Genomic DNA, 23,435 nt, shown 5'->3' with positions numbered 1-23,435 from the left:
TCATCCAAGTTGTCTGAAGCTTAATAAAAATTTCACTGTTCTTACAAATGATCTGTATTTATATTGTGCAATCTGACCTTGCTCTGTGCCATGTCAAAGACTGATGAAAAAAAAGACAATTGTGGGAGCAACAGCCCAACAGGAAACAACAAAGTGTGAATCGCTCTGCATGGTCACAAGTTGGCAATGCTAACCCCTAGTCCACTAGAGTGTGTGCATTTTGGGGGTGACATCTATTACTCCACAACACACAAACATAAAATTTTAATTCTTTGACAGTTCAATAGCCTGACATTGAAAGTCCAACATCTGTGATTTTCTGAAATTCTTTGACATGTTGAGTCTGGCAGACAGTTACCATGCAGAAAAGTGCATTTTCCTTAGCTTGGTTCACACACTTTGTCACACTGTCACACGTCTGCCACAATGCCTTTTCACACTCCACCTAGTGTTCACACCATTCTTTCCTTGTGCTCAATCCACCTGTGTGTCACCATAAATGTTACTTATTAGTAGTGTTGCTGTTGAAGTGAAGTGACTTTGAAGTAACTTTGCTTTGCTTTGAAAATGTGTGACTTCGGTTAACTTCATTGTACTGAAGTTGGTCAAAGTGACACTTCGTTCACTTTGAGAGATGAATCAAAGTCATCACATAGATTAATCATAATCACTACAAGTCTAAAGTCCTACAGTGGCTCAAAAAACTGTCCGCATGTTTTGACATTTTTCACTATCTATGATATTGTGTGAGAACGAACAAATGCCTCAAGGACATGCTTATAGCACATTGTAGTATGGCTTCAGGGCTTTCATTTGAGCCCTACACCGTGGGAATCTGTGGAGATATGGTGGAGATACAAGGCTCACAAAATGGTGACTCATGCGGACAGTTTTTTGAGCACATATTAAAACTATATAAATCATCATTTATGACACCATAACAATCATGCCACCATTAAATAAATTATAAAGTGGTGTCATTATGTCATTTTAAAACCATATCTAACTATACAAACCAAAAATTTCCATATGTCATGGTTATATTCACCATGAAAGCCACCCCTCCTGCTCAAAGGGATAATATCCTCTCTCTTTCCTATTCTGGCCTCTCTGCTTGTCAAATTTCCTCTAGAACTGGAGTATCCAAGTCCACTGTGGCCAAGTTCATCAAAGAAAGTCACACAGACAAGGAAAACTTCTGTGAAGGGCGTCCATCCAAGCTCACCTCTACTGATAGGAGGGCTATTATTCAACATATCACTACAGGAAAGGCTGATAATGCTGTCCAGGTCACCTATTACATCAATTCCACCATCACATTCCCTGTCTCTTCACACACTGTGAGAAACATTCTCAAGACAGCTCATCTCAGGTCAGTAACAAGGAAGAAAAGGCTCTCCTCTCTATTACACATATGCAGAGAGGACTAGCACCCTTCTTTTTTCACATATATACCTTGCCATCTGACCCAATCCTATTTATTGTGGTCTTATATGATCATATAACATGCTTCCAGTCCATGTAATCCAATTCTGATGGGCTAAGGCAAAGGTTAGTCATCTCTGTTTATGTGTGATAGAGAGGAAAGCCTTTTCTTCCTTGTTACTGACCTGAGATGAGCTGTCTTGAGAATGTTTCTCACAGTGTGTGAAGAGACAGGGAATGTGATGGTGGAATTGATGTAATAGGTGACCTGGACAGCATTATCAGCCTTTCCTGTAGTGATATGTTGAATAATAGCCCTCCTATCAGTAGAGGTGAGCTTGGATGGACGCCCTTCACAGAAGTTTTCCTTGTCTGTGTGACTTTCTTTGATGAACTTGGCCACAGTGGACTTGGATACTCCAGTTCTAGAGGAAATTTGACAAGCAGAGAGGCCAGAATAGGAAAGAGAGAGGATATTATCCCTTTGAGCAGGAGGGGTGGCTTTCATGGTGAATATAACCATGACATATGGAAATTTTTGGTTTGTATAGTTAGATATGGTTTTAAAATGACATAATGACACCACTTTATAATTTATTTAATGGTGGCATGATTGTTATGGTGTCATAAATGATGATTTATATAGTTTTAATATGTGCTCAAAAAACTGTCCGCATGAGTCACCATTTTGTGAGCCTTGTATCTCCACCATATCTCCACAGATTCCCACGGTGTAGGGCTCAAATGAAAGCCCTGAAGCCATACTACAATGTGCTATAAGCATGTCCTTGAGGCATTTGTTCGTTCTCACACAATATCATAGATAGTGAAAAATGTCAAAACATGCGGACAGTTTTTTGAGCCACTGTATATACTAGAGGCTATCTGAGAGGATCAGTAAGCAAAGGAGTAAGGCTATGTACGAGCATGTGGAAACACATTGGTAAGTAAGATGGAACATAACTAAATGAACTCAGAGATGAAACTAGTACAAGGATCAATCAGCAAGACAGAAACAGAGATAACCGAGAACTGGAAAGGGGGAGATGCCTAAATGGGGATAGGTGCAGGATCTCAGACGGAGGGTGGGAATAGGTCCTGAGATCTGGGGATCCAGAAGGCATGGCAGAAACAGGACTGAGATATGTGAGGTGGTAGATGTAGTCCAGAATCTGAGAGGAGGTAAAGTCCAGATGTCTTGCTGGACAGAATGTGCGTAGGGTGGACAGGATAGGGGATCCAGGAATGAGTCGGATATGGGGTCTGGAAACAGGTCCAGAAAGCATGGGAATATGATGGGATCTATGTCTGGCATATGGGATATGACAGTAAGGGGCACAGTCTCCAGCATCAATAAGTTGGCCATGGAGCAATATCTACTTCTATTTTCTTCCAAAAAAATATGGCACTGTGTATTATGTTGGGGGGAACCTAAATGCAACATACATAAGGATTCCGTGCAGAATTGTGTGTGCTAGGGTCAATGCGCGAACTCTTGATACACAGGCTTGTGGGACTATCTAGTACCACTTTAGGATATTTGATTTTATCACTTGAGTTTTCACACAAGCTTGAGGACGTACATACAACCAAGCTGGAGGTGACAGTGGCAAAAAGCCAGGAATGATAGCGAAGAGTTGCTAGCAACTGGATTCTCAACACCGAGTTTATATATGACTCGGAGATAATAGTAAGTACTGTCACCTGAGAGCTTACTTGGATTATCCTGGATTGGATTAAGTATTGGTATTTGGGTACTTGAGTGATTGCCGATGTTCTGAAATTTACATAATCTATTCTGCTCGCTGAGAGTCACATCATGATATCGGGATCAATAATATGTTGGTTTGCACTGCTCGGGGGAGAGCCTTGCTAGAGTTCATACTCGGCTCTCGCTACCGCAACTTCTAAGATCCGGTAAGTACGGTCATTATATTTAATCGGATCCCATGGCCGGCCCTCACTCTCACTGATATTGATTATTCAGCTGCAGTGCAATGTAAGAACATAACATATGGTGTTTTGCATAGTCATTATAATTAGTGACACGACTTTGCGCTACGTAGCGAATGTGTTAAAGGAGGTATCTGGCAACGACGAGTACGGTATACCATTTAAACTTTCTCTCTATATGGTGTTATGACAGTTGTGCTGGCGCGTGGAATATGATATAAGACTCATCAAACTTCATTCACAAGTGCAAATATATTATATAGGGTCCTTTATCCAAACCTCCTCAACTTTGCTCCGTCACTTGTTCAGTTCTAAGTTCACAGTCGGAAATGTCGTCCAGTCTACTTAACGCTATCAAATACCTCGTGCCCCTTCAGTTGGAAGACCTCAACTACCTTTCGGCTCTCCTGCTGATACCAGTACCCATCTTGTTGGCCTATGTAATTCCTTATCTCAGGGATCCTTACAATCAACGGAGCATACCGGGACCATTCCTTGCCCGCTTTTCAGATATCTGGCTAGGCTGGGTAGCGAGTCAAGGTCATCGCTCAGACGTTGTACATCAGTTGCATAACAAATATGGTATGTGCATCTGACCACTCGAGCCACATGAGTTTTAACCCATCTTCCTGTCTATAGGAACCTTCGTGCGTCTTGCACCAAATCACATCTCTATTGCCGACCCGGACGCACTGCAAATTGTATATGCCCATGGCAGCGGCAGCCTGAAATCCAACTTTTATGACGCCTTCGTCTCCATTCACCGTGGTTTATTCAACACTAGGGACCGCGCTGACCATTCCCGTAAGCGCAAGATTGTCGCTCACGTCTTTTCGCAAAAGAATGTGTTGGAGTTCGAGCCTTCTGTCCGTCTCTATGTCGGCCAGTTCATGAACCAGTGGGACCGTTTATCCGATGAAGCCCTGAAAAACCAATCTGGAACCGAGGGAGAGGGTGGTTGGTTTGGCAAGGGAGGCCGTTTGTGGCTTGACTGCCTTCCATGTAAGTAGCTGCTGCGTCTCAATTTCCAATAGCATTGACTTATGTTATGTCAGGGTACAACTATCTGGCGTTCGATATCATCGGCGACTTGGCATTCGGATCGCCGTTCGGAATGGTCCTGAACGCTAAGGACTCTGCACCTGTTGCTATTTCACAGAAAGATGCAATGAACTCCTACGGATCACAGAATGAGTGTGCATATGTCGATATCCCTGCCGTTCAGATTCTTAACGATCGGGGGGAGTTCTCGGCTTCTATGGGCGTTCTACCTCCCGCGTGGCGACGCTGGGTTCTTCTGCTTCCCTGGTACCGCAAAGGTGGAATAGCTGTCAAGAATTTGGCTGGTCTCGCAGTCGCTGCTGTCGCCAAACGTTTCACCACTCCAACGGACCGCGTCGATCTCTTGAGTAAGCTGCAAGAGGGACGCGATGATGAAGGAAATCTCATGGGCAAAGAAGAGCTCACCGCAGAGGCCCTCACTCAGCTTATTGCCGGTTCCGACACTACTTCTAAGTAAGTCTTCCAGCTAATCAGGGTCGATCATCATCTTCATTCATCTCAGCTCGTCATGTGCTATCACATATTACCTTGCTGCCAATCTCATGTACAACATAAGCTCCAGAAAGAGCTTGACGATGCCCTCGGCAGCGAAGATGAATACGTTTCGACATATGAACAGGTCAAACATCTACCTTATCTGGAAGCTGTTATCAATGAAGCCTTGCGTATTCATTCGACATCTTCCCTGGGTCTTCCTCGTGTAGTTCCCGAAGGAGGTTTGACCATCCAAGGCATTCATTTCCCACAGGGCGCTGTTTTGAGCGTCCCAAGTTACACGATTCATAGGAACACCAGAGTGTGGGGAGAAGACGCGGATGTATTCCGTCCAGAGAGGTGGTTTGAGCGTGATCATGCCACTCTGCAAAAAACCTTCAATCCGTTTTCCTATGGGCCCAGGTACATATGTTTAATGCCACGTAATCACTGACCTGCTGATGTTGACCATCTAACCCTCAGAGCATGTGTGGGACGTAACCTTGCGTCCATGGAGCTATTAATTATCATCTCCTCTGTTCTCCGGCGCTACGAATTCGTCCTGGCCGACCCGGATAAAGTGGTGCGTTCCTTCCATGCCAGCCCTCTCACACGAACTAACTTCGTGACCTAGTTTGACACGCGGGAAGGTTTTCTGCGAAAGCCTGTGGAGTGCCGGGTGGGAATCAAGCGTCGGCAGTGACGAAAGGAAAGGTACTCACGCTTTCTTTACCTTTTTCGAGAGTTTATCTACAACATTTTGTTTGTCATTGTCCTGTTGTTTCCTTGTATAACACCCTCCAATTACAGCTGTAATTAGGCTTCTTCCACGGTACACCCAAGCAAACTTTCAGTTATGGGCTCTTATGGGCCGATTCTATTTTTGTTTTGTTGGTCCACCCTTACCCTGATAGCTACATCGGAGTGGAGTCCAGATATATCACAGATCCCCTCCCATCATCCTCGTTCCCTGCTCTCGCCCTCCACCTGTGAGACCATCGTCTCCGAGACAGTGGAGGCCAAGGTGGGAGGTATGCAGATCCTTATATAACTGAGCCTATAGTATATCTTGAGCATATCATATCTAATCCCGCCTCAAGGCTGCGTGCAGTACCCCACTTTATCTGACTGACAGCCTCGCGCCATGCGAAGACGGCACCATGGCCTCAACGAGTAGTCAAACGAGCACGTCCCCACAACATTCTAGCACCAGCAATTCTGACAACAATAATCAAATTATGAGTAATTTTTTCACCGCAAATGGATCACCAACGCTGGTAGTCGCGTTTCTGGTGATCGGGCTGGCTATGGTGACCATGGGGGCATTGTTTGGGTGGAGAAGGATGAGTAGAGGGAGACTCTTGGTCCAACCTGCTAGGCCAACTCGGGTCCGCCCAGGAAGGAAACCGATCGTGTTAGGAGAGAAACCCACACTTTGGGATATGTGGGCGAGAAGAGAAGAGATGACGATCGATTCAAAATGGGAAAATCTAACGGTGGGTCAAGCTCCGCAGTCAGTGTAAAACATGGTGCTCATTTTCTATTGGCTCACTGATGGCTAGCCCTTTTGCGCCACGCTATTCTGTCCGACAGAAGGGCCTCCTCGGCCGGCCCTGAAAGCTGTCGAACCACAACATCAAAATCCACCCCGTTCATCTTCTGTGATGACTCGGATGTCTGCTTTTAGACAGCACTTTCGACCCATGAATCCTCCACCTTTGCCCCTGCCAGAGTCGCGAGCGCATGAACTTGATGACATGTCTGAACGGCCAGGGTCAGGGGCTCCCTCGTTGACTCGGGCAAAGGGCCCGTCCGTCGTGATGGCTTTCACGATTGCTATGCCGTCGCCTAATAGGAAGCGCGACAACGCTGTCGCAAGCTCTGAGGCATCAGGCCGGGCGCCTACGCCAGAACTGCTCTATGATACAGAACTAGGAGAGTACTGCATTGGGTCAGTGGAGGCGTCGTGCAGTGAAGACAGATGACAGGAAAGCAGAGTACTTGTCATAGGACTGCGTGGTCTTATTTTTTGATGCCTGATCGTATGCTGTAATTTATGTATGTATGACACCTGCCTACCTATCTGAGCTATAGGGCTTATTGATGCTGTATCGTTAGTACAGACTTTATGTAAGAGGGACTTAAAACTTGCTTGGCGGAAATAGCGACCGTTGGAGGTTGCACATACCCTGTGGGTTCTACACGACTTGTCTTCGTGTCTTGAAGGTGTCGGTGAAGTTGTGAAAGCTAAATAGCACAGCCCCAAGTTGTTTCAGGGAATTGGCTTCAGAATCATAGAAGATCGTGGTAGTCAAGAAACAAATCATATCCGATTTCAAGTTCCTATCGACAACCATACCAGTGTGTCGACAAACTAAAGTAACAGTACTACTTCAACGTTCAACGTTGACTCGGGTAACAATACAAGACTATAAGTGCAGAGGCTATAAGTACAGAGCTCGAAAGTGATACGCTGCGCGCGATAACGCTAACGCATACGTAGAAAAAAATATACACGATGCTAGGACACTAACAACACACACCTGACGAGTCGAGGAGGGGTCTGGCATAGTAAGATAAACTGCAGATCAGCAAATTAGTTCATAATTGAATTTCCATAAATCAAGGCGCCACGTTCTCATCAGCTCTGCGGAGGAGAACATGCTAATAGTGCACGCGGGGTCTGAAATCGCGTGACAGCGTGAGGACCACTTGCCACTGCTCTCTCCTCCTGACCAACGAGGTCAGTCCAGCGAACATGGTCGTTGAGAGCAGACAGTCCGCTCGGCGGACACCCGCTAAACGTGCGTGCTCAGGGTACAAAGACGCCCTGCATCGCGCGCGGTGTATATCTTCAATCCGGCCGCGCTGCTTGAGCGACATGCCCTCCCACTCATGCCCCCGCACAAGTTGGCGGAGTGTCTCATAAATCGCTTCTAGCACAGTTCTGCACTGTCACCCCGGTTGGGTTACGGGCTACTATCTCCCATTCAGGGAACAATAGGTCACAGACAAGGTGCAACTTTGGAATAGGTGGATTAGTTGCAAATTGTGACAGGTGGGATGACAACAGAGGCATGTTTGCTATTTCTGCAGAACGTGTTGGATGGTAGCGCACATCCCATTCTATGGGAACTGGTGCGTGATAGCGTTCCCCGCTGGAAGAACCAGTAAAGAGAGGGTTGAGCTTGACACCGTGCGTAGGAGTTATGGAGGGAGCCATGGTGGGTGAAATGTGGAGTGAAGTTTGGAGGGTTACGGGAGGAGAGAAGTAAGAAGACGAGTTTTATACATGATGAAACATTCCATACCTGGTATTGATGCCTCGCGGCAATGATATGACTAGGGCACCACCGCAGAATGCATTTCAGATCCCGCAGTCAATACCAACAAAAGGCAACTTACTTGCCTCTTCGAAGAACGCGCCGCGCGTTTTGCTAGAAATAGGCGACGCGTATGCGCCTTGTCCAAGTTTGATGTCTCCGTATACCAGAAAGAGAAATAGTCATTAATGACCACACAGCGTTCTTGTTGTAATCACATCAGCCACAGCACATTGTGATCTTAAGTGTGTGAAATGGTAATGACAGATTGCGGGGAAGAAGGGGGATGAACATGCTGTATTACAATGAGGCCGAAGAAGGCAGTGAAAAGCCGCTGCCTTCTAGGAAGCGATGTCGGGCATGAGCCGAGCCGAGCCAGGGCCAGAAATTCTCCGGGAACGCAAGATTTTGCAGATGTCAGAGCCTGGCATGAAACTCGTGGAGCCATTTAAGATACAGAAGAAGATAAATCGAATCCAAACACAGTCGAGGATGACGCACGTATACATCGTGGATATGTCGGTTTATGTCGGGCAAAACCACACAAGGACGGCAGGATAGAGGAATCGAGTCAATGGGATGCGGGTCCGATGACTCCGAAAACATGAGGCCTTTGTAGAGAGATAAGTTGAATTAAATTGTACTATGAATGGGATGCCTGTCGGACGGGCGGCGCTGTTTTCAAACAGGGGGAGGCGCGATCACCGTGGAGAAAGGAGGGAATGTTGAGTTCGGGACAGAGTTGCCTTCCAAGGACAGGTGCAAGAGTGCACGCGACCCTAGATACACGATAATTATTAGCAGGACCTATCGGATGATACCGACTTGCTGTATGCTCAAGCTGGTGAGGACGTAAGCACAAGGCATTAAGGCTGTCAGACCAAAAAAAGACCATGTGATTACCCTTGAAAGACGCTCGATAGTGGTAGCTCAACGTCGACCCATGTAACTGTGCGAATAACGAACGAGTGGCTGGCATTTGCGCCTCATGTTTCAAGCATTGCAAAGTGGGCGAAAAGCAGTCCAGAATAGCAAAGAGTCCAAGACTATAATGGTGCAACAATTAATATACCCTGGTAAGGTACGTCAAGGTAGAAAGATGGCACGAAACACGTAGCAGTCGTAAAGATCAGAACAAGCACCACGGCTACTGCGAGTCCAAGTCATGATAGTACACGTTTGATGTCCCAATAACGATCTCATACAATGGTCTGTGCTTCTTCAATCCCATACCTTTCGACGAAGGTGACAACGAATCTGGTTGTCGCGGCATGGCTATCAAGAACGAAACCTGGAGGAGAGATTGATCCACCGGGAGCTCCACCCTTGAATGATTCAAAAGTGGGGGATCAGCCACTTCAGCTAGGGTGGGAGGAGAAAAGAGATAGGTTATCTCAGGTGGTATGCGGCCGATAACCTGACGTTTCCAGAAAGAAGGTCTCGGTATTTGGCTGTCCAGCGGCGGCGGCAATGGCATGTCGTACTTTTCCGTTGCCAGCGGCTATGAAGGTGAGAGAGGATCAGAAGGACATAGGCACCAACAAGAAACGGGTGTTACCTGGGTGTCACTCCATTGCAAATGGTCCCGACTCAGCGAAGCCCATACATCCCACAGTGGAGGCTTCCGCATATGCCTCTTCTGCGAGGGGATATCAACCCGCAACATCTCATCGATCGTCCGGCGCCGTATGACCAGACGATGCCATACGAGTCCACTAATCATGAATAAGCCGAAGAGTGACAAAACACTGATAAGAAAGCCCAAGAGTAGAGAACCGCTATCCAATGTGTTTCCATTGCTTGTCGGCGTCGAGGTGGGAGCGGATGACAATGTCGATGAAAGTAACGAGGAGTACTGGCTCGTTGACGACGCAGTCATGGTTTTCTTCAACGACGACACCTAGGCGTGGGGGCATTCCCAAGGCGAACGGATCCATAAGTATGTAGCATACGATGCTAAGCGTGAGCACGACAGTGCCTCCCAGAAATCGGGAACTGTGTCTCACTGATCGACCCACGTGACATGATGCGTAACTGACTGCCACCAAGACTTGAACGTTCTGAACTACTAGGAGATGACGAAAAGAACAGGAGGTGTAATAGAATACAACGGGTAATATTGTTTACAACTTCACGATGCTGTAAAATAAGATAAAAATGAAGCCTTCCAAGTGTCCATCACCAGTTGAGATCTGGAGCGAGAATACCAGTAAACCTGGATGACCCTAAAATATACCAAAACCCACGCACCGTGTTGAAGCACAGCTCTTGCCCGTTCTCTCCTCCGGACATCATCTAGAATCCCCACAACGTGTCTGTCTAGCATGTCGACGTATGGCTTGAGACTTGTATGTTCCCAGTCTGAATTAAAATGGGTGAAAACAACAGGCACAGTTACAAGTGGTGCACTCACTTGCACCCTCGCCTGCCTTATCGAGTTCTTGAAGGAGCTGCATAACTGTAGGAACTGCGTCAGGGTCGAAATTTTCCACGTGGTTCGGGTCAACGGGGACGCAAACTCGACCGGTTTTAGGATGTACACAGAATGGCGCTTTGAGAAGATGGTTTCGGTGCTTGGATACTTCGGCATCTAGGCGTGGATATGTATATTGCAGAATAATGTCTTCCAGAGCGGCCAGATTTCGGGCCTGTGAGGTGTCAAGAATGGCATGAATGGTGTGAGTGAAGCACATACACCCGTACCCTTCACCTCAACCTTCAGCTCATCCCATTTCTTCGACGATTCGATACCAGGCTGTTTCTCCCACCGCTTCTCAAGAGTCTCGACAATTTTCTTGTCCGGAACCAGTTTAAGCAGCGTTCGCCAGCCGTCCTCGGATAGGAAGCATTCTTGGTCATCCAACAATGGATACCATATCCTACTCCCTTCATCGCGCGCATGCCACAGAGAAGGTGGGAGATCTCCTGGGTGGCTCTTCGTTCCAATGCTTCTTACATTCACCTTCTTCGCCATCTCCTTACCTCCTTCTATCACCGTAAGCGCCCCAACCACAGCTCTACGTAGTTCGTCGGTAAGCCCCATGGCCTCATCATCGCTGACCCACAAATGGATACCACGACGGCCCGAGTACACCCATAACAATTGATGATACCCAAATTGCGTGCGCAAGGCCGAGTCAAGGACGCGCACAGCGTTGGCGATGAACGCCCAGCAGCGCTTGCATATTCCTGCTGAGGTGCAGCATGTGCGCACGCCATCATAATCAGTCATATCGATATCAAACACCAGCTCGCGCTTCAACGGGGTGAAGAGCTTCCCCGACTTTACAGACCGCGCCAATTTCCGCTCGCTTGGCTTGCATATTGTCAGCGTAAACGCCAGGGAGATCGAAAGATAACTCACCCGAGATGAGTACATGGGTCCGATCTCGAAGCGTGTCGGATTGAGTGCGCACACCTGCTTTTTGAGTTCTTCTGCGTTCGAAAAGCAGTTATAACGTAGATATACGTCTCCCTGGAGAGTAAATGCGAATTCGCGGTTTGTAAATAAATCCTTTGGTGTGTGTTCCTGGTTGAGCCATGTGAAGATGGATTTGAAAGGGTACAGCATGCGGTAGAACTGGAGCATCACTTCCGGCGATGTCTCTGCGGAGTCGGCCATTGTTGAACGAAGGAATAGCAAATCAAGCTTCAAGGTGTGCACGTCGATACTTACACGTTGAGTGACAAAAAGCACGTGAGGAAGCGTCACGCGCGTAGGTCACACACTAATTCGTGCACTCAAACCTGTAGCTTGGAAACAAAACACTAGCTAGTGTACCGTGTCATGATCTCAGTTTTTCTATACGCAACATAACAAAATTTTGCATATCATACGAACTGGCTGCGAATTTTGAAACGGATGGGTCAAATCAACATTATGAATTATACTTAGGTGTACTCCACATGCGAGATACCAAACAACCAACCGAGCCGCAAGTTACTCAGTCAATATTGAATCTACTACAAAGGCAGAAGTGAATATTCGAAATCATGATCGGCCCGGGAATGTGCATTCATAATCGTCCAGCGTTCAGTGCACAGATGGCTTTCCATGTCGCTTGTGCATGCATAACAAGCTAAAGATCGAGTATCCAATGACGTATTGAATTTCATTGCCATTTCACCATCTGCTAGCATGTCACTACCAGGAATCAGGATTAGAGTCGTTGGATCGAATCGAAGGTGTCGGGTAACGAGTGTATGCAGCCTTCCACAGCGCTACTGTCGAACACGACGTAGTACGTATATGTTATGGATCTCCAAGTTGGGATCACAACATAAACCACACTCCTTGGAGCACCATCAGTGGCCATGCATCACAAGGAGTAGGGGCAATCCATGTCCAGGACTTTCGTGGCGATGAAATGACAAAAAAGGTCATAGCGATGGAGTGAGGGACCCCCAGGGAGGAAGTCGATTGGCAGAGAGATTCGGCAAGGTTAGAGCGGAGTTAGTCGAGGTAGAGAACGGTTTCGGTAGCAGTAGGCAGAGAGCATTCAGGTTGTAGAGTTCAGCGTACGCAATAGCGGAGCTCACTCCAGCGACCCTGAGGGTGGTTTTTTTGGCATCGTGGCAGCCCGTTGGGGGGACGGGAATTGAACCATGATCCTAGGAATGTTGTGCTGCCAGTTAAATGTACTGACCTATACCAACCCTTCGAGACAACGACGTACCCTCGTGTACCCTCAGTTTATCATTCGAGCGTATTAGAGCTTTTACTAGAGTGTGGTGATGGCATATAAAATAACACCCACTAAACGTTGTGTGCAATACAGATTCAGAGGCATGCACAGTGGTATCGCTTCCCGACTTGAACATCAAAGATCATGGCATGGGTCCTAGGTTGATTTGCACCTCTTTCGAACAAGGAAGCGGAGTCCGTAGGAAGGATAACAGAGCCCCAACGACTGAAGGGTGTAATCTAGCATCAGCGCGATAAAAGGAATGACTTTGAGCATTGAATATCAAGGACAGAGGAAAAAGGTTAACCGAGAGGATACGCGCTAGTTTGGAGTCGGAGTAGCTGGAGCCTGCCGATCTAGTCCTATATTCGAAGCTCCCTGAAGAACTGATCCCACCAGAAGTTGGAGAATCTCTTGTTGAATTAGCGGTGCGTGGACGCAAATATGTCCTTTGTCCTTTGTCCGCTCTAGCTCTTCTACTTCCGGGCGTGTATGTGGCTGAGTTTGACCTTCAGCTTGGACCACTGAATGCCACTAGTACTGATCAATAATGTCCGTCTCTGAAGCGCAACCACGGCAGGATGAATTGAAATTGGCGGAAGATACGCAGAGCGTAGAGGTTATCGACGAAGACTCGGAGCCCAGAGACCATACGAACTCAGATGCGATAACCAAGAAACAGAAAGAGAAGGAGCCGCAGCGCGATCTGGGGAAGTCAATCTTACCATTCTCGAGAGTGCAGAAGATAATCAAAGCGGACAAGGTACGTGTTAATGGACCCTACTCAGGTGGCGTATAGCGTCATGCAGCATTCCAGGAACTTCCAATAGTCGCACGCGACGCGACTTTCTTAGTCTCACTTGCCACCGAGGAGTTCATCAAAAGACTTTCAGAGGCATGCCAGAAGCTCGCGGAGCGCGAGAAGCGAACAACTGTGCAGCAGAAGGACGTTGGTACGTCCGGAGCGTGCCATGTCGATATTTCATTTCTCAGTTTCATTCTCTCACAGCAAGTGTAGTGCGGCGAGCAGAGGAATTTATGTTCCTCGAGGGTACGTTCCTCCTGGGCTTGACTATCTCCTCTTTTCATAGCTTCACATTCAGAGATCATCGCTTTTCAACGCACAGAACCCCCACAAAAACGCAAACCTAAAGCATTACAGAATGCGGAGAGCCAGAGTGAACCAACGATGCTCGATAAGTTTGTTACTAGAGGAGAGGAGAGCCAGGAACTGGATAATACACCCCCTCCGGATGTTGTCATGGACGAAGATGGGACAATGTATGCAGGATAAATGTATAATCTATGAGGGTAAGAATCCTCGGCCCGATTCTTTTTGAAGACATGACTACCCAGGAGCGGCTGACGAAGGTAAGTAGTACATTCCCTCACTTTTCAGCTCATTACATGATCAAGGAGGGTCGTGTAAGTGTGATTCCTCATAGTTGATGGAATACTTGACTACTGTGGATGTTTCTCAAAAGCATGGGCAACCACCGGGGCCGTGTAGCCTCTTGCATGGGTATGTCGGAGCGATCCTCATCACGGCGTCACTCAAACGCTGTGCACGTCTTCCATGGCCACAATTAAACAAGTTCGCATTCACACCGTGCACTGTCCATTGACACGCTCAGTGACTACCGTTCTCATCACTGATTTGCATCTATATATACCATACGATGATTCTTTCTTCCTCAAGACCTTCTCATTTTTCTGCTCGTTCTGATTGTTCTGTTTCCCTTTCGCAAAATTACAACTATCCTTCCACATCTTTCCTACCGTAAACCATATTAAATGTCTATTGTACTTACCCCCTACTGGTCGCCAGATGAGGGTATCCAGAAGCTCAAGATGGAAGCACGGGGTGCATTTGGTCTACCCTATTGATACCCATACCTCATACTGAATTTTTATTGCCTTTAGCTAAAGCTCCAGCTGCGCCAGGCCTCATGCCACCAGTTTTCAGTATGAAAGCTCAGATGGATCGTACCCTTCTCCAATTACGCTCCAGGACATCCCCTATCGAGAAATATACCTTCCTCGCGCAAGTCAAGCAAGCAGATGTCGAGGCCTTTTACAAGCTATGCCTCGAATTCATGCCGGTATGAGACAAGTGGTGTCAGAATCTTTGGAAATCACAATTAAATGTTTATCCTTAGGAGATCACACCTATAATCTACACACCAACTGTCGGTGATGCATGCCTGCAGTACTCGAAAATTTACAGAAATCCCGAGGGTTTGGTAATGAATACAAATACCTCATGGGTCTCCTTCGCTTAATGGGTGCTACAGTTCATCTCTCTCAAGGACAAAGGCAGAATTGGGAACATTCTGCGCAACTGGCCCCTTGCGAACGAGGCTCGGATCAGCGTTGTCACGGATGGTTCGTGTCATACCATTTGGTTAGATGATTAGAGCTTGATAACATGCACTAGGTTCACGCATACTTGGGCTTGGTGACCTTGGTGTAAATGGGATGCCCATTGCCGTTGGCAAACTCTCTCTTTATGTCGCCGGTGCTGGGTGCGTCCACCCCTAGTCTTATTCTTGTAACCGCCCGACCAATCGACTTTAGTATTCGCCCATCGTCCACTCTCCCCATCACGCTTGACCTTGGAACTAACAACTCCTCTAATCTTTCCGACCCCTTGTATCTCGGGCTGCGCCAGCGCAGGCCCTCTGACACGGAATATGATGCCTTCATGGATGAGTTCATCACCGAGATGAGACGTGTCTACCCCAAACTCTTGGTGCAATTCGAGGTTCGTTCACATTCTTCAACTTTTCCATTCTAGAGACATGAACATTCTCGTGGGCGATAGGATTTCTCCACTGACCATGCATTTTCCTACCTCGAGCGTTTCCGTAATAGTCTCCCACTGTTCAACGACGATATCCAAGGTACAGGTGCTGTTGTCCTCGCAGGGCTGCTTTCCGCTGCGCGACTGGTTCCCATCCCGCGCCACGAACATAGAATCTTGCTATTTGGCGCGGGAAGCGCTAGTGTAGGTGTTGCTAAACAGCTTATGAGCTTTTTTACAATCGCTGGGATGAGCGAGGAAGCGGCCAGGAGTCATATCTGGCTTGTGGACTCGAAGGGACTCGTTTACGTCGGCAGGGAAGGGGTTGCTGAATACAAAATGTGTATGTCCCCTTTTCTTCGAAGGGATGGTTCATATCTAACGAGCTATGTCACAGATTTCGCAAGGAGGCATTACACAGGTCCTCCAATGAAGGACCTTACAGAAATCGTTAAGTATGTGAAGCCAACTGTGCTCCTTGGTCTCTCGACAATCGCGGTATGATTCAAAAACATAATTTGTATTCATCGTCGCGCTCACTCTCTTTCAGGGTGCTTTTACCCCGGAAGTCATCAGTCAGATGTCGCAGAACACACCTCGCCCCATCATCTTCCCTCTCTCCAACCCCGTCCATCTCTCAGAATGCACATTCACTGAGGCTCTCACACATAGCAATGGCACCGCAATCTTCGCAAGTGGCTCACCATTTGGAAGCGAGGTCATTGGTGGTGTCAGGAGGGAACCTGGCCAGGGTAATAATATGTACATCTTTCCCGGTAGGTTCTCTCTCTCGTTTTATAATTGTATCTGAGCTGACTGCTGGATCTCAGGGCTTGGTTTGGGTGCGATACTGTGCCGCGCCAAGAACGTGACGGATAGTATGGTACAAGCGTCTGCGCTCGGATTAGCGGGCTCTCTTTCATGGGATGAACGGGCACTAGAGCTCGTGTACCCCCGTATCGAGCGCATCAGGGAGATCAGTGCACACATCGCTGTCAAGGTGATACGGGCAGCGCAGAAGGCGGTATGTCTAGTTATCGTATGATCCTCGAAAGCAGTCAAGTTTATAACCCATTTTTAGGGCGTGGACAACTCGACGGATCTGAAGAGAATGGATGATACGCTCTTATTAGAGTTTGTCAAGGGCAAGATGTGGAACCCTTAAATGTTTACATAAAGAAGCTGTAATACTTGGTGTTCTGTGAATAGATTGTCAGGACGGTCTTCGGGTCAGTGAGCACCTTTTGAATTCAACAATACTAAATTTATACAAGTTGTGGTCACGCTTTCGACGTGTCCCTAGTCGAAGGCTGCCTTGTGGCACTTGCCTCGCCACCGATGACGCGACCGGGGTTTTAGAATAACAGCTTCTTATTGGTCCCTAGATCGATGATCAACCACTGGCAGGTTTGTTGGAGTAAAATCGGAAAACAGTTACGGCCAGCCCGTGACATATGATGGACTTGGCAAATTCAGCTGATCGATCTTCCTGGAGAATTCCGTTTAGTTATCTTATAGGTAAGAGTGGCATGGCAAGCTCCTCTCGAGTCAGGGCTGCCAGTACTCGGTGACGTTTCACCGTAAATAGTGACTAATGTTTCCTCCTCACAAGGTTACGTGCAACACAAAACATTTCTTAGGCGCATTTTGGTATACCACGCGCCATGCGCGGCAACTGTGTTTTGTTGCTAGATCTCGTATCAAGTTGTCGTTCATTGATGAGGTTGGAATGCCAGTGAGGGGAACTGGTAGCAGGCTTGAGAAGATCCGTCACAAATCTTGCTACAGTCTTCCATAGCCTGGAAGAAACCAACGGAAGACTACTCCATGAACCAATGCTATGATAAAAGATAAGTGAGTAGGTAATATCCAATTGAATGAAACTTACTCCAGGGCGGATCTCAAAAAGTGTTCTGGAGAACATCGGGGTCCAGGGAGATACAGCTACTGGGCGGTTAATGAAAACATATACATAAATTTCGGGTGTCAATAGTCACCATATTTAATTACAAGAGCTTCATAATATTCATACCCTAAATATGGGGACTGCTCGGGCCAGAGGACAAATATATAAAAATTAGCCGACCACCTAGCTCACCAAATAAAACTAGGACGTCCGAGTCCACCGGGTGCGAACGACAATCGTTCGAATCAATCACATATTTACTATTGTAATACAAAACCCCCACATTACTCGGTCCGTCAGCCTTTCCTCGAGGCTTCAGATACCATTGCCAGGCCGCAGGGGAGATGTAGATCCGATACCCAATCAGATTAAGGACAATTATTATAGATTATTATAGACCCATTTACTCACATAAAGGTCTCCACATTCCACAAGCCTAATTAGATCAGCCGCTGCTTCAATTTCGGCAAATTCGCCTTCCTTGATATCGCCTACAAATTGACAACAGCCTACAGTCAACAGCGACTCAGATGTCACTGTCGATAATAAATCTTTCGGAATGTAAACATGCATAGCTTTTGGACAGTGAGGATGTTCAGCCATGGGTTGGCACCTGCGAATGAAAATAAATAAAGTGGAGCGAACCACTGCGTGTTTTTCTAGGCTCCCTCCATGACATCACTACAGACCCGGGGCCCATGACATCCCTGGTACCCGTGAGAAATTGGACTCCGCGTGTATCCGGTCACTGTACGACTGCCTACGTACGAGGAGGAACTGTCACATGCAGCTGAGAGGAGAACGCAGTTTCCAGAAAAGGAGAATGACGTAGGGCTAGTGGCGCTGAGAGTACCCTGTTTTTGTTCGTGTGGAGCATCTGTAAAATGAACGAAACAGATCCAAGCGCACAGCTCAAGTCAGAAACCTTAGGTTGTTCTTGTTCCTAATTTACAATACCCTACTTTTCAGATCTTCTCGCAGGTCGAGCTCGCTGTTCTCTACGTCCTCCGGTATACTCACTAACCTGGCAAAACACTTCAGCACCATCAATTTTGTAGCAACCGACGCGTTACGCGGGCGATAAAGCCGCGACGCATCGCGAAGCCCATACCCTAAAATAAATAAACCCAAGCCAACGATACCCTTCAAGCCGTACTAGCGCCTTCCGCTCCAGATGGCCTCAGCCCCGCCTCTTTCTGTGCGTTCATCCACCTACTTTTTCTCTTCCAGGTCCTAATGCCTTTTTTATCTCTTTCTCCCCTTCACCTATCCCAACAGGATTTTTCGCCTCCTCATTTGACACATCCCTCTGAGTTCCCGGGTCCCACAAATGATGACATTGAGGCTGTCATCCAAATGGCCACATCATCTACCAATTCCCAGGATTCCCGCCAGCTAGCACCCCTACGAGATACCCGCGCTCAGTTGTTCGTTGGCAATGTATGGACGTCTGTAGACCCTCCTGAATCCTAATCAGCTCTGACCGTATATTCCAGCTCCCGTATCGAGTCCGTTGGCAGGACCTCAAGGATCTTTTTCGTCGCGCAGGCACTGTCTTACGTGCTGACGTATCACTAGGTCCTGATAATCGCTCACGAGGCTATGGCACTGTCCTTCTAGCTACTGCGGAGGATGCGGGAAGGGCAATTGACATGTTGAATGGATATTGCTGGCAGACCAGAGTCCTGGAGGTGCGCCCCGACAGGCTTGGCGCAAGTGTCGATGAAATGGGTGCCAGCCTCGCAATCAGAGGCGCAAATGGCCACCCCTCAGGATTTTCATCTTCAGGCAAACTATATGATGAAAACACGTTTGGACAGGATGTTGTAGGTGGCACTGGAATGAAATCCCTCTTTGTGGGTAACGTGAGTCTGTCAATCTTCTTCCCTCATCACTTTTTCCTCTTTCATCGATACTTCCCCCGATCATCATGTGAGATTCGACTTTGTACAAGTGACCTTCTACCATTACCATCTCTTTCTTGGCTCATCTTTTGCTTGCGGTGCCACAAGTGTCTATTTATTCACCTTTCTTCCACTTCAGCTTCCCTTCCATATCCAATGGCAAGATTTGAAGGATTTATTTCGTGCCGCTGGCGCTGTTGCTCGAGCAGATGTTACCGTCGGGCCTGATGGGCGCTCTCGCGGGTTCGGAACAGTCAGCTTCCTTACGGAAGACGGTGCCGAGCGCGCGCGTAGGATGTTTGATGGGTGCGTTGCTGCCTTCTTCATGACGTACGATGCGCCTTCCGGGTTTATGTGCACATCCCTCTCTTGTTCACATTTTGACCATAAAATATTTTCGCTGTGTAGTGGCACTACACTCGATAGGAACCCTTCTATGCTTTCGTGTTCTGTTAATCAATTCTGCCTCATGTACTGATTGTTTGTGATTATGATCTATTCCAGGTATGAATTCAATGGACGGCCATTGAAGGTCCACTACGATAAATTCTCGCCGTCTGCAGCTCCGGTACCTCTTGTTGGCGCACAAGTACCAGCCCCATCCACTCTATCACAGTATGCTCTTGCATCTCACTTACAATCCCTACAACTGGAGTCCCATCAGTTGGGACGTCAACAAAACGAACATCTATCTCAGCTCAAACTCGATGGCTTGTTACACCCGCAACTGGATTCTTTAATGTACCCACAGTTGGATCCGCTTAGACGTGCTGATCTAGATCCCATAACATCATCTCAGCTGGAAGTCCTGTTAACTCGCTCAGTCACGCAGTCAGGTTCTCGATCCTCCGACCCTTCTCTCGGTTCAAGTCCCCTTACCTCCACCTCCCTCACTTCTCCCTCACCTGCACTTCTGCACACTCAGTCGCTTGCGCCGTCAGCAGTCCATTCACTAGCACCTACACCCACCCATCCGCATTCGTTGACAAGTTCACCTCATCTAGGATTCTCAAACAATAGCTCGACAAACTTCGTCCCCCTCAGCCTATCTCTGGGTACCGACGCGCTTACCGCCAAGTTGCCCCCACATTCGGGTGCTGCTGATTCCCTCAGCTTGAAGCTAAACACAGACATGAAGCTCGGGAGCGATATGCATCTGCTATCATCAAATAAATCACGGACATCGAGCTCCAGCTCGCAGCGTCCAAGTGTCTCTGCGGGCTCTTCGCAAGCGCAAAGCTATCCCACATCGACTTCATCAGGGTCATCACGACCAAGCTTTAGTACAGCATCATCATTAACTGATGGCACGAACTTCTCGCAGCGGCTCTCGTTTGGTGCTTCGCAATCCCAGCGACCGTCGTTCAGCTCTTCAACATCCCAACGCCCCACCTTTAGCTCCACGTCTCAGCGCCCGTCCTTTAGCGGCGGTTCTGCACGGCGCCCTACATTCAGTGCAAGCTCGCTATTGAACGAGCCATTCTTTGATGGTGAGCAAGAGGGGCAGGGGTCTGTGGGCCATCCTGTCAGTATGGGCACGTCGCGGGAGAACTCGGGCTCGAGTTCGAGTTCGACATTTTCCCTACGGCAGACACTGACTCATCCTAAGTCGGACGTAGGCAGTGATACCGCGTCAACGTCCCCTCCGGCGAGCGGGGGATGGCCAAGTATATCGAGCCCCCGGCAGACCTCCCCTAAATCTGCTGTGCTTGCGCATTCGATCCTCAATTCAGACTTGTCGAACAAGTCTCAATCTATGTGGGGTGTTTCAGAGGTCGAACCAAGCCAAGGATCCACGCCAGCCAAGTTTGAGGGGTCAGGAAACACCGACGTCACCGCGACAGCACTTGGATCTCTGAGTTTGCGAAGGTCCAAGGTGCTGGCTTCCAAGGCTGCAGAGAAAAACAAATCATTTTCAGCAAGTCCGAAGTCTACATCTCCATCTCCGCAGAAGCAAACAGTGCCGCAGAAGCCATCACAGACATCCTCCCGCCGACAACCTGGACCTATTGCGCTCCCTCCTCCATGTACATTTACACTCCCGCATCCACCGATGCTGTCCCCATACCTTCCGCCCCACCCACAGAGTCCAATGTATCACGCTGGCTACCCGCCATCTCATCCCATGAGCCCATTGCATCATCCAGGTGTGCGCAGCCCTATACATCACCCCGCAATAAGCCCGCTCCATTCCCCTTACCATATGCACTATGGTGTCATAACGCCACACGGCTTACCTCCCATCACTCCAAGCATGCCGCCATTTACATTCTTGCAGCCAACAAACGGGCGCACTAATGCCACAGAGCAGCAGAGCTCAAATGATAGGAGTTACCAGGATCAGGCAACGGAAGGCCGAACAGAGGCCCCCCCGCCATCATCCCCATACCACCTTCCGCCGCACTCCCAAGTCCCGTACTCGTCGCACCTGCCTTCGCACATGTTCTCCCCTGGAATTCTTTCACCTGGGATCATGGTGCCCATATCAACCGGACACCCGCCATCAGTGACGATGGTGCCGTTGACGCCTGGTGGGGTGCCGATGACGCCCGGCGTGACGATGACGCCTGGTGCTTTTTGGCCGCAGGCACCGTGGATAAACCCAGCTCCGGGAGCCCCTGTGCACGCAGACGAGCAGTGGCACAATCACGGCCATCTCCCGAACTCTAGGGGCGATTATTTCCCTCCGCAGGGTAAACCAGATGATGATACAGGTTATTTCCCGCCCGTCTGTAGCATCGCGAAAGAGATATTTAAAGAGGGAAGCGAATTTCATTCGAGTGAGCAGGAGGGAGAGAGCCAGTCGAGGGGCTCCTCGCCTTGCCCAAGGATGGTTTCTCCTGCGCCCAAATCGGTGCAGGAGGGACAACATATTGACAGCGACCGCGGGCACAGGGAAGCGCGGCGGACGGTGTCACCCCAACCAAATCGGTTTACAACAACGGAAGGGGGCAATGTACCCCGAAGGGTGGGCCTAACTCATCGGCCGGATTCAGACTAGCAACGGGAAGAGGCAGAGCTGAATCAACTTGTACTGCAGGATTCTCATTTATTTGTAGGTAGCACGTCGGGGCAACCTGGGTTTCATTTTTTTTTGCATTGTAGTACATCTTTAGCATCATATCTACTGGAACATCTGTGCATACCTATATTTTCTTGATTGTTGATATCGTTTGCTAATTCATTTACTTTGTACTATTACCTTGTACTTACTACAAGTGCTACATGGTCAACATCAGCCCATAATTGTGGCTGTACGATCCGTGAGAATTGATAGCTAGGCCACTGCGCCAGCCACCGACTCGCTTATTCCTGGCAATGCATGTCTTGTGTCAAACTAGTCTTTTTATTTTATTTTGCGTTGGCAAATGACTACTAATCTTATGTGACTTCAACCCGTTCCCGCTCACTATACCTGCGTGGACGCTCATGCCCAGCTTGCAGTCAAATCTCATCTAGTGTACCATTCCGGGTGTCAGTAGATGTGAGTGGACCAGATCGGGGCGTCAATGTACAGAGGTGGATTCTGGCCTTTGTCACTGTAGCGGTTGTCCAGGGACCGTTGACACTTGGGCTGCACTGCTCGGAGTCGAAGGCCTAACTTCGTTCAAGATGAAGACAGTGGAGAAGCACAACCGGACTTCGAGCGACGACGATCCCGCTGAAGTAGGTTTTCATTCATCCGCGTCGTTTTGTGCTTTTCTTTCCCAAGCCTCTACTACGTGAGTCATTCTCGTCTAGCCTTTTTTATCTATGTTATTAAACGATCTCAACCCCTGAAGCGTACTGGCCCAAGTGCTTACCACAACAGAATCGAAATCTGGACTGTGCAAGTTCGAAACCTGCCGACAAGGTTTTTCTTGCTCTTGGAACACACCTTGACATTCACTCATGGACAGT

General features: G+C 48.1%; 8 protein-coding genes across 8 annotated transcripts; 5 read left to right on the top strand and 3 right to left on the bottom strand.

Annotated features, from left to right (window-relative positions):
- Window positions 1-3,707: 3,707 nt before the first annotated feature.
- Window positions 3,708-5,617, top strand: BJ212DRAFT_1476305 (cytochrome P450; the record flags this gene model as incomplete). Its single annotated transcript, XM_041339356.1, has 7 exons — window positions 3,708-3,960; window positions 4,018-4,380; window positions 4,434-4,893; window positions 4,943-4,984; window positions 5,029-5,337; window positions 5,398-5,497; window positions 5,549-5,617. The coding sequence occupies 7 exons, from the start codon at window positions 3,708-3,710 to the stop codon at window positions 5,615-5,617; spliced, it is 1,596 nt and encodes a 531-aa protein (XP_041197477.1).
- Window positions 5,618-5,835: 218 nt separating this feature from the next.
- Window positions 5,836-7,224, top strand: BJ212DRAFT_1324063 (uncharacterized protein). Its single transcript, XM_041334513.1, has 4 exons — window positions 5,836-5,945; window positions 6,015-6,410; window positions 6,477-7,011; window positions 7,068-7,224. Exons 2-3 carry the CDS (start codon window positions 6,075-6,077, stop codon window positions 6,897-6,899), a joined length of 759 nt encoding a protein of 252 aa, XP_041197476.1. The 5' UTR covers window positions 5,836-5,945; window positions 6,015-6,074; the 3' UTR covers window positions 6,900-7,011; window positions 7,068-7,224.
- Window positions 7,225-7,578: 354 nt separating this feature from the next.
- BJ212DRAFT_1476303 (uncharacterized protein) lies at window positions 7,579-8,137 on the bottom strand (the record flags this gene model as incomplete). Its single annotated transcript, XM_041339355.1, has 2 exons — window positions 7,579-7,866; window positions 7,928-8,137. The coding sequence occupies 2 exons, from the start codon at window positions 8,135-8,137 to the stop codon at window positions 7,579-7,581; spliced, it is 498 nt and encodes a 165-aa protein (XP_041197475.1).
- A 1,247-nt stretch (window positions 8,138-9,384) lies between these two features.
- Window positions 9,385-10,116, bottom strand: BJ212DRAFT_1476302 (uncharacterized protein; the record flags this gene model as incomplete). The annotated part of the gene is made up of 2 exons (XM_041339354.1): window positions 9,385-9,738; window positions 9,796-10,116. The coding sequence occupies 2 exons, from the start codon at window positions 10,114-10,116 to the stop codon at window positions 9,385-9,387; spliced, it is 675 nt and encodes a 224-aa protein (XP_041197474.1).
- A 252-nt stretch (window positions 10,117-10,368) lies between these two features.
- Window positions 10,369-11,859, bottom strand: BJ212DRAFT_1262177 (prim-pol domain-containing protein; the record flags this gene model as incomplete). Its single annotated transcript, XM_041330242.1, has 4 exons — window positions 10,369-10,598; window positions 10,636-10,885; window positions 10,933-11,553; window positions 11,602-11,859. The coding sequence occupies 4 exons, from the start codon at window positions 11,857-11,859 to the stop codon at window positions 10,369-10,371; spliced, it is 1,359 nt and encodes a 452-aa protein (XP_041197473.1).
- A 1,613-nt stretch (window positions 11,860-13,472) lies between these two features.
- On the top strand, window positions 13,473-14,216 carry BJ212DRAFT_1261703 (uncharacterized protein; the record flags this gene model as incomplete). The annotated part of the gene is made up of 4 exons (XM_041330198.1): window positions 13,473-13,685; window positions 13,740-13,875; window positions 13,932-13,973; window positions 14,026-14,216. The coding sequence occupies 4 exons, from the start codon at window positions 13,473-13,475 to the stop codon at window positions 14,214-14,216; spliced, it is 582 nt and encodes a 193-aa protein (XP_041197472.1).
- A 500-nt stretch (window positions 14,217-14,716) lies between these two features.
- On the top strand, window positions 14,717-16,890 carry BJ212DRAFT_1262418 (uncharacterized protein; the record flags this gene model as incomplete). Its single annotated transcript, XM_041330263.1, has 11 exons — window positions 14,717-14,786; window positions 14,846-15,024; window positions 15,082-15,165; window positions 15,217-15,307; window positions 15,360-15,447; window positions 15,500-15,686; window positions 15,747-16,068; window positions 16,123-16,223; window positions 16,276-16,501; window positions 16,556-16,749; window positions 16,807-16,890. 11 exons carry the CDS (start codon window positions 14,717-14,719, stop codon window positions 16,888-16,890), a joined length of 1,626 nt encoding a protein of 541 aa, XP_041197471.1.
- A 2,097-nt stretch (window positions 16,891-18,987) lies between these two features.
- BJ212DRAFT_1262467 (uncharacterized protein) lies at window positions 18,988-20,013 on the top strand (the record flags this gene model as incomplete). The annotated part of the gene is made up of 3 exons (XM_041330266.1): window positions 18,988-19,071; window positions 19,128-19,496; window positions 19,675-20,013. The coding sequence occupies 3 exons, from the start codon at window positions 18,988-18,990 to the stop codon at window positions 20,011-20,013; spliced, it is 792 nt and encodes a 263-aa protein (XP_041197470.1).
- Between the last annotated feature and the right edge of the window lie 3,422 nt (window positions 20,014-23,435).

The sequence above is a fragment of the Suillus subaureus genome, assembly GCF_016647635.1.
Source record: "Suillus subaureus strain MN1 chromosome Unknown BJ212scaffold_4, whole genome shotgun sequence".
NCBI lineage: Eukaryota > Fungi > Basidiomycota > Agaricomycetes > Boletales > Suillaceae > Suillus > Suillus subaureus.
Note: the sequence above shows the minus strand (reverse complement) of the source record. Positions and strands in the feature narration are given on the sequence as shown.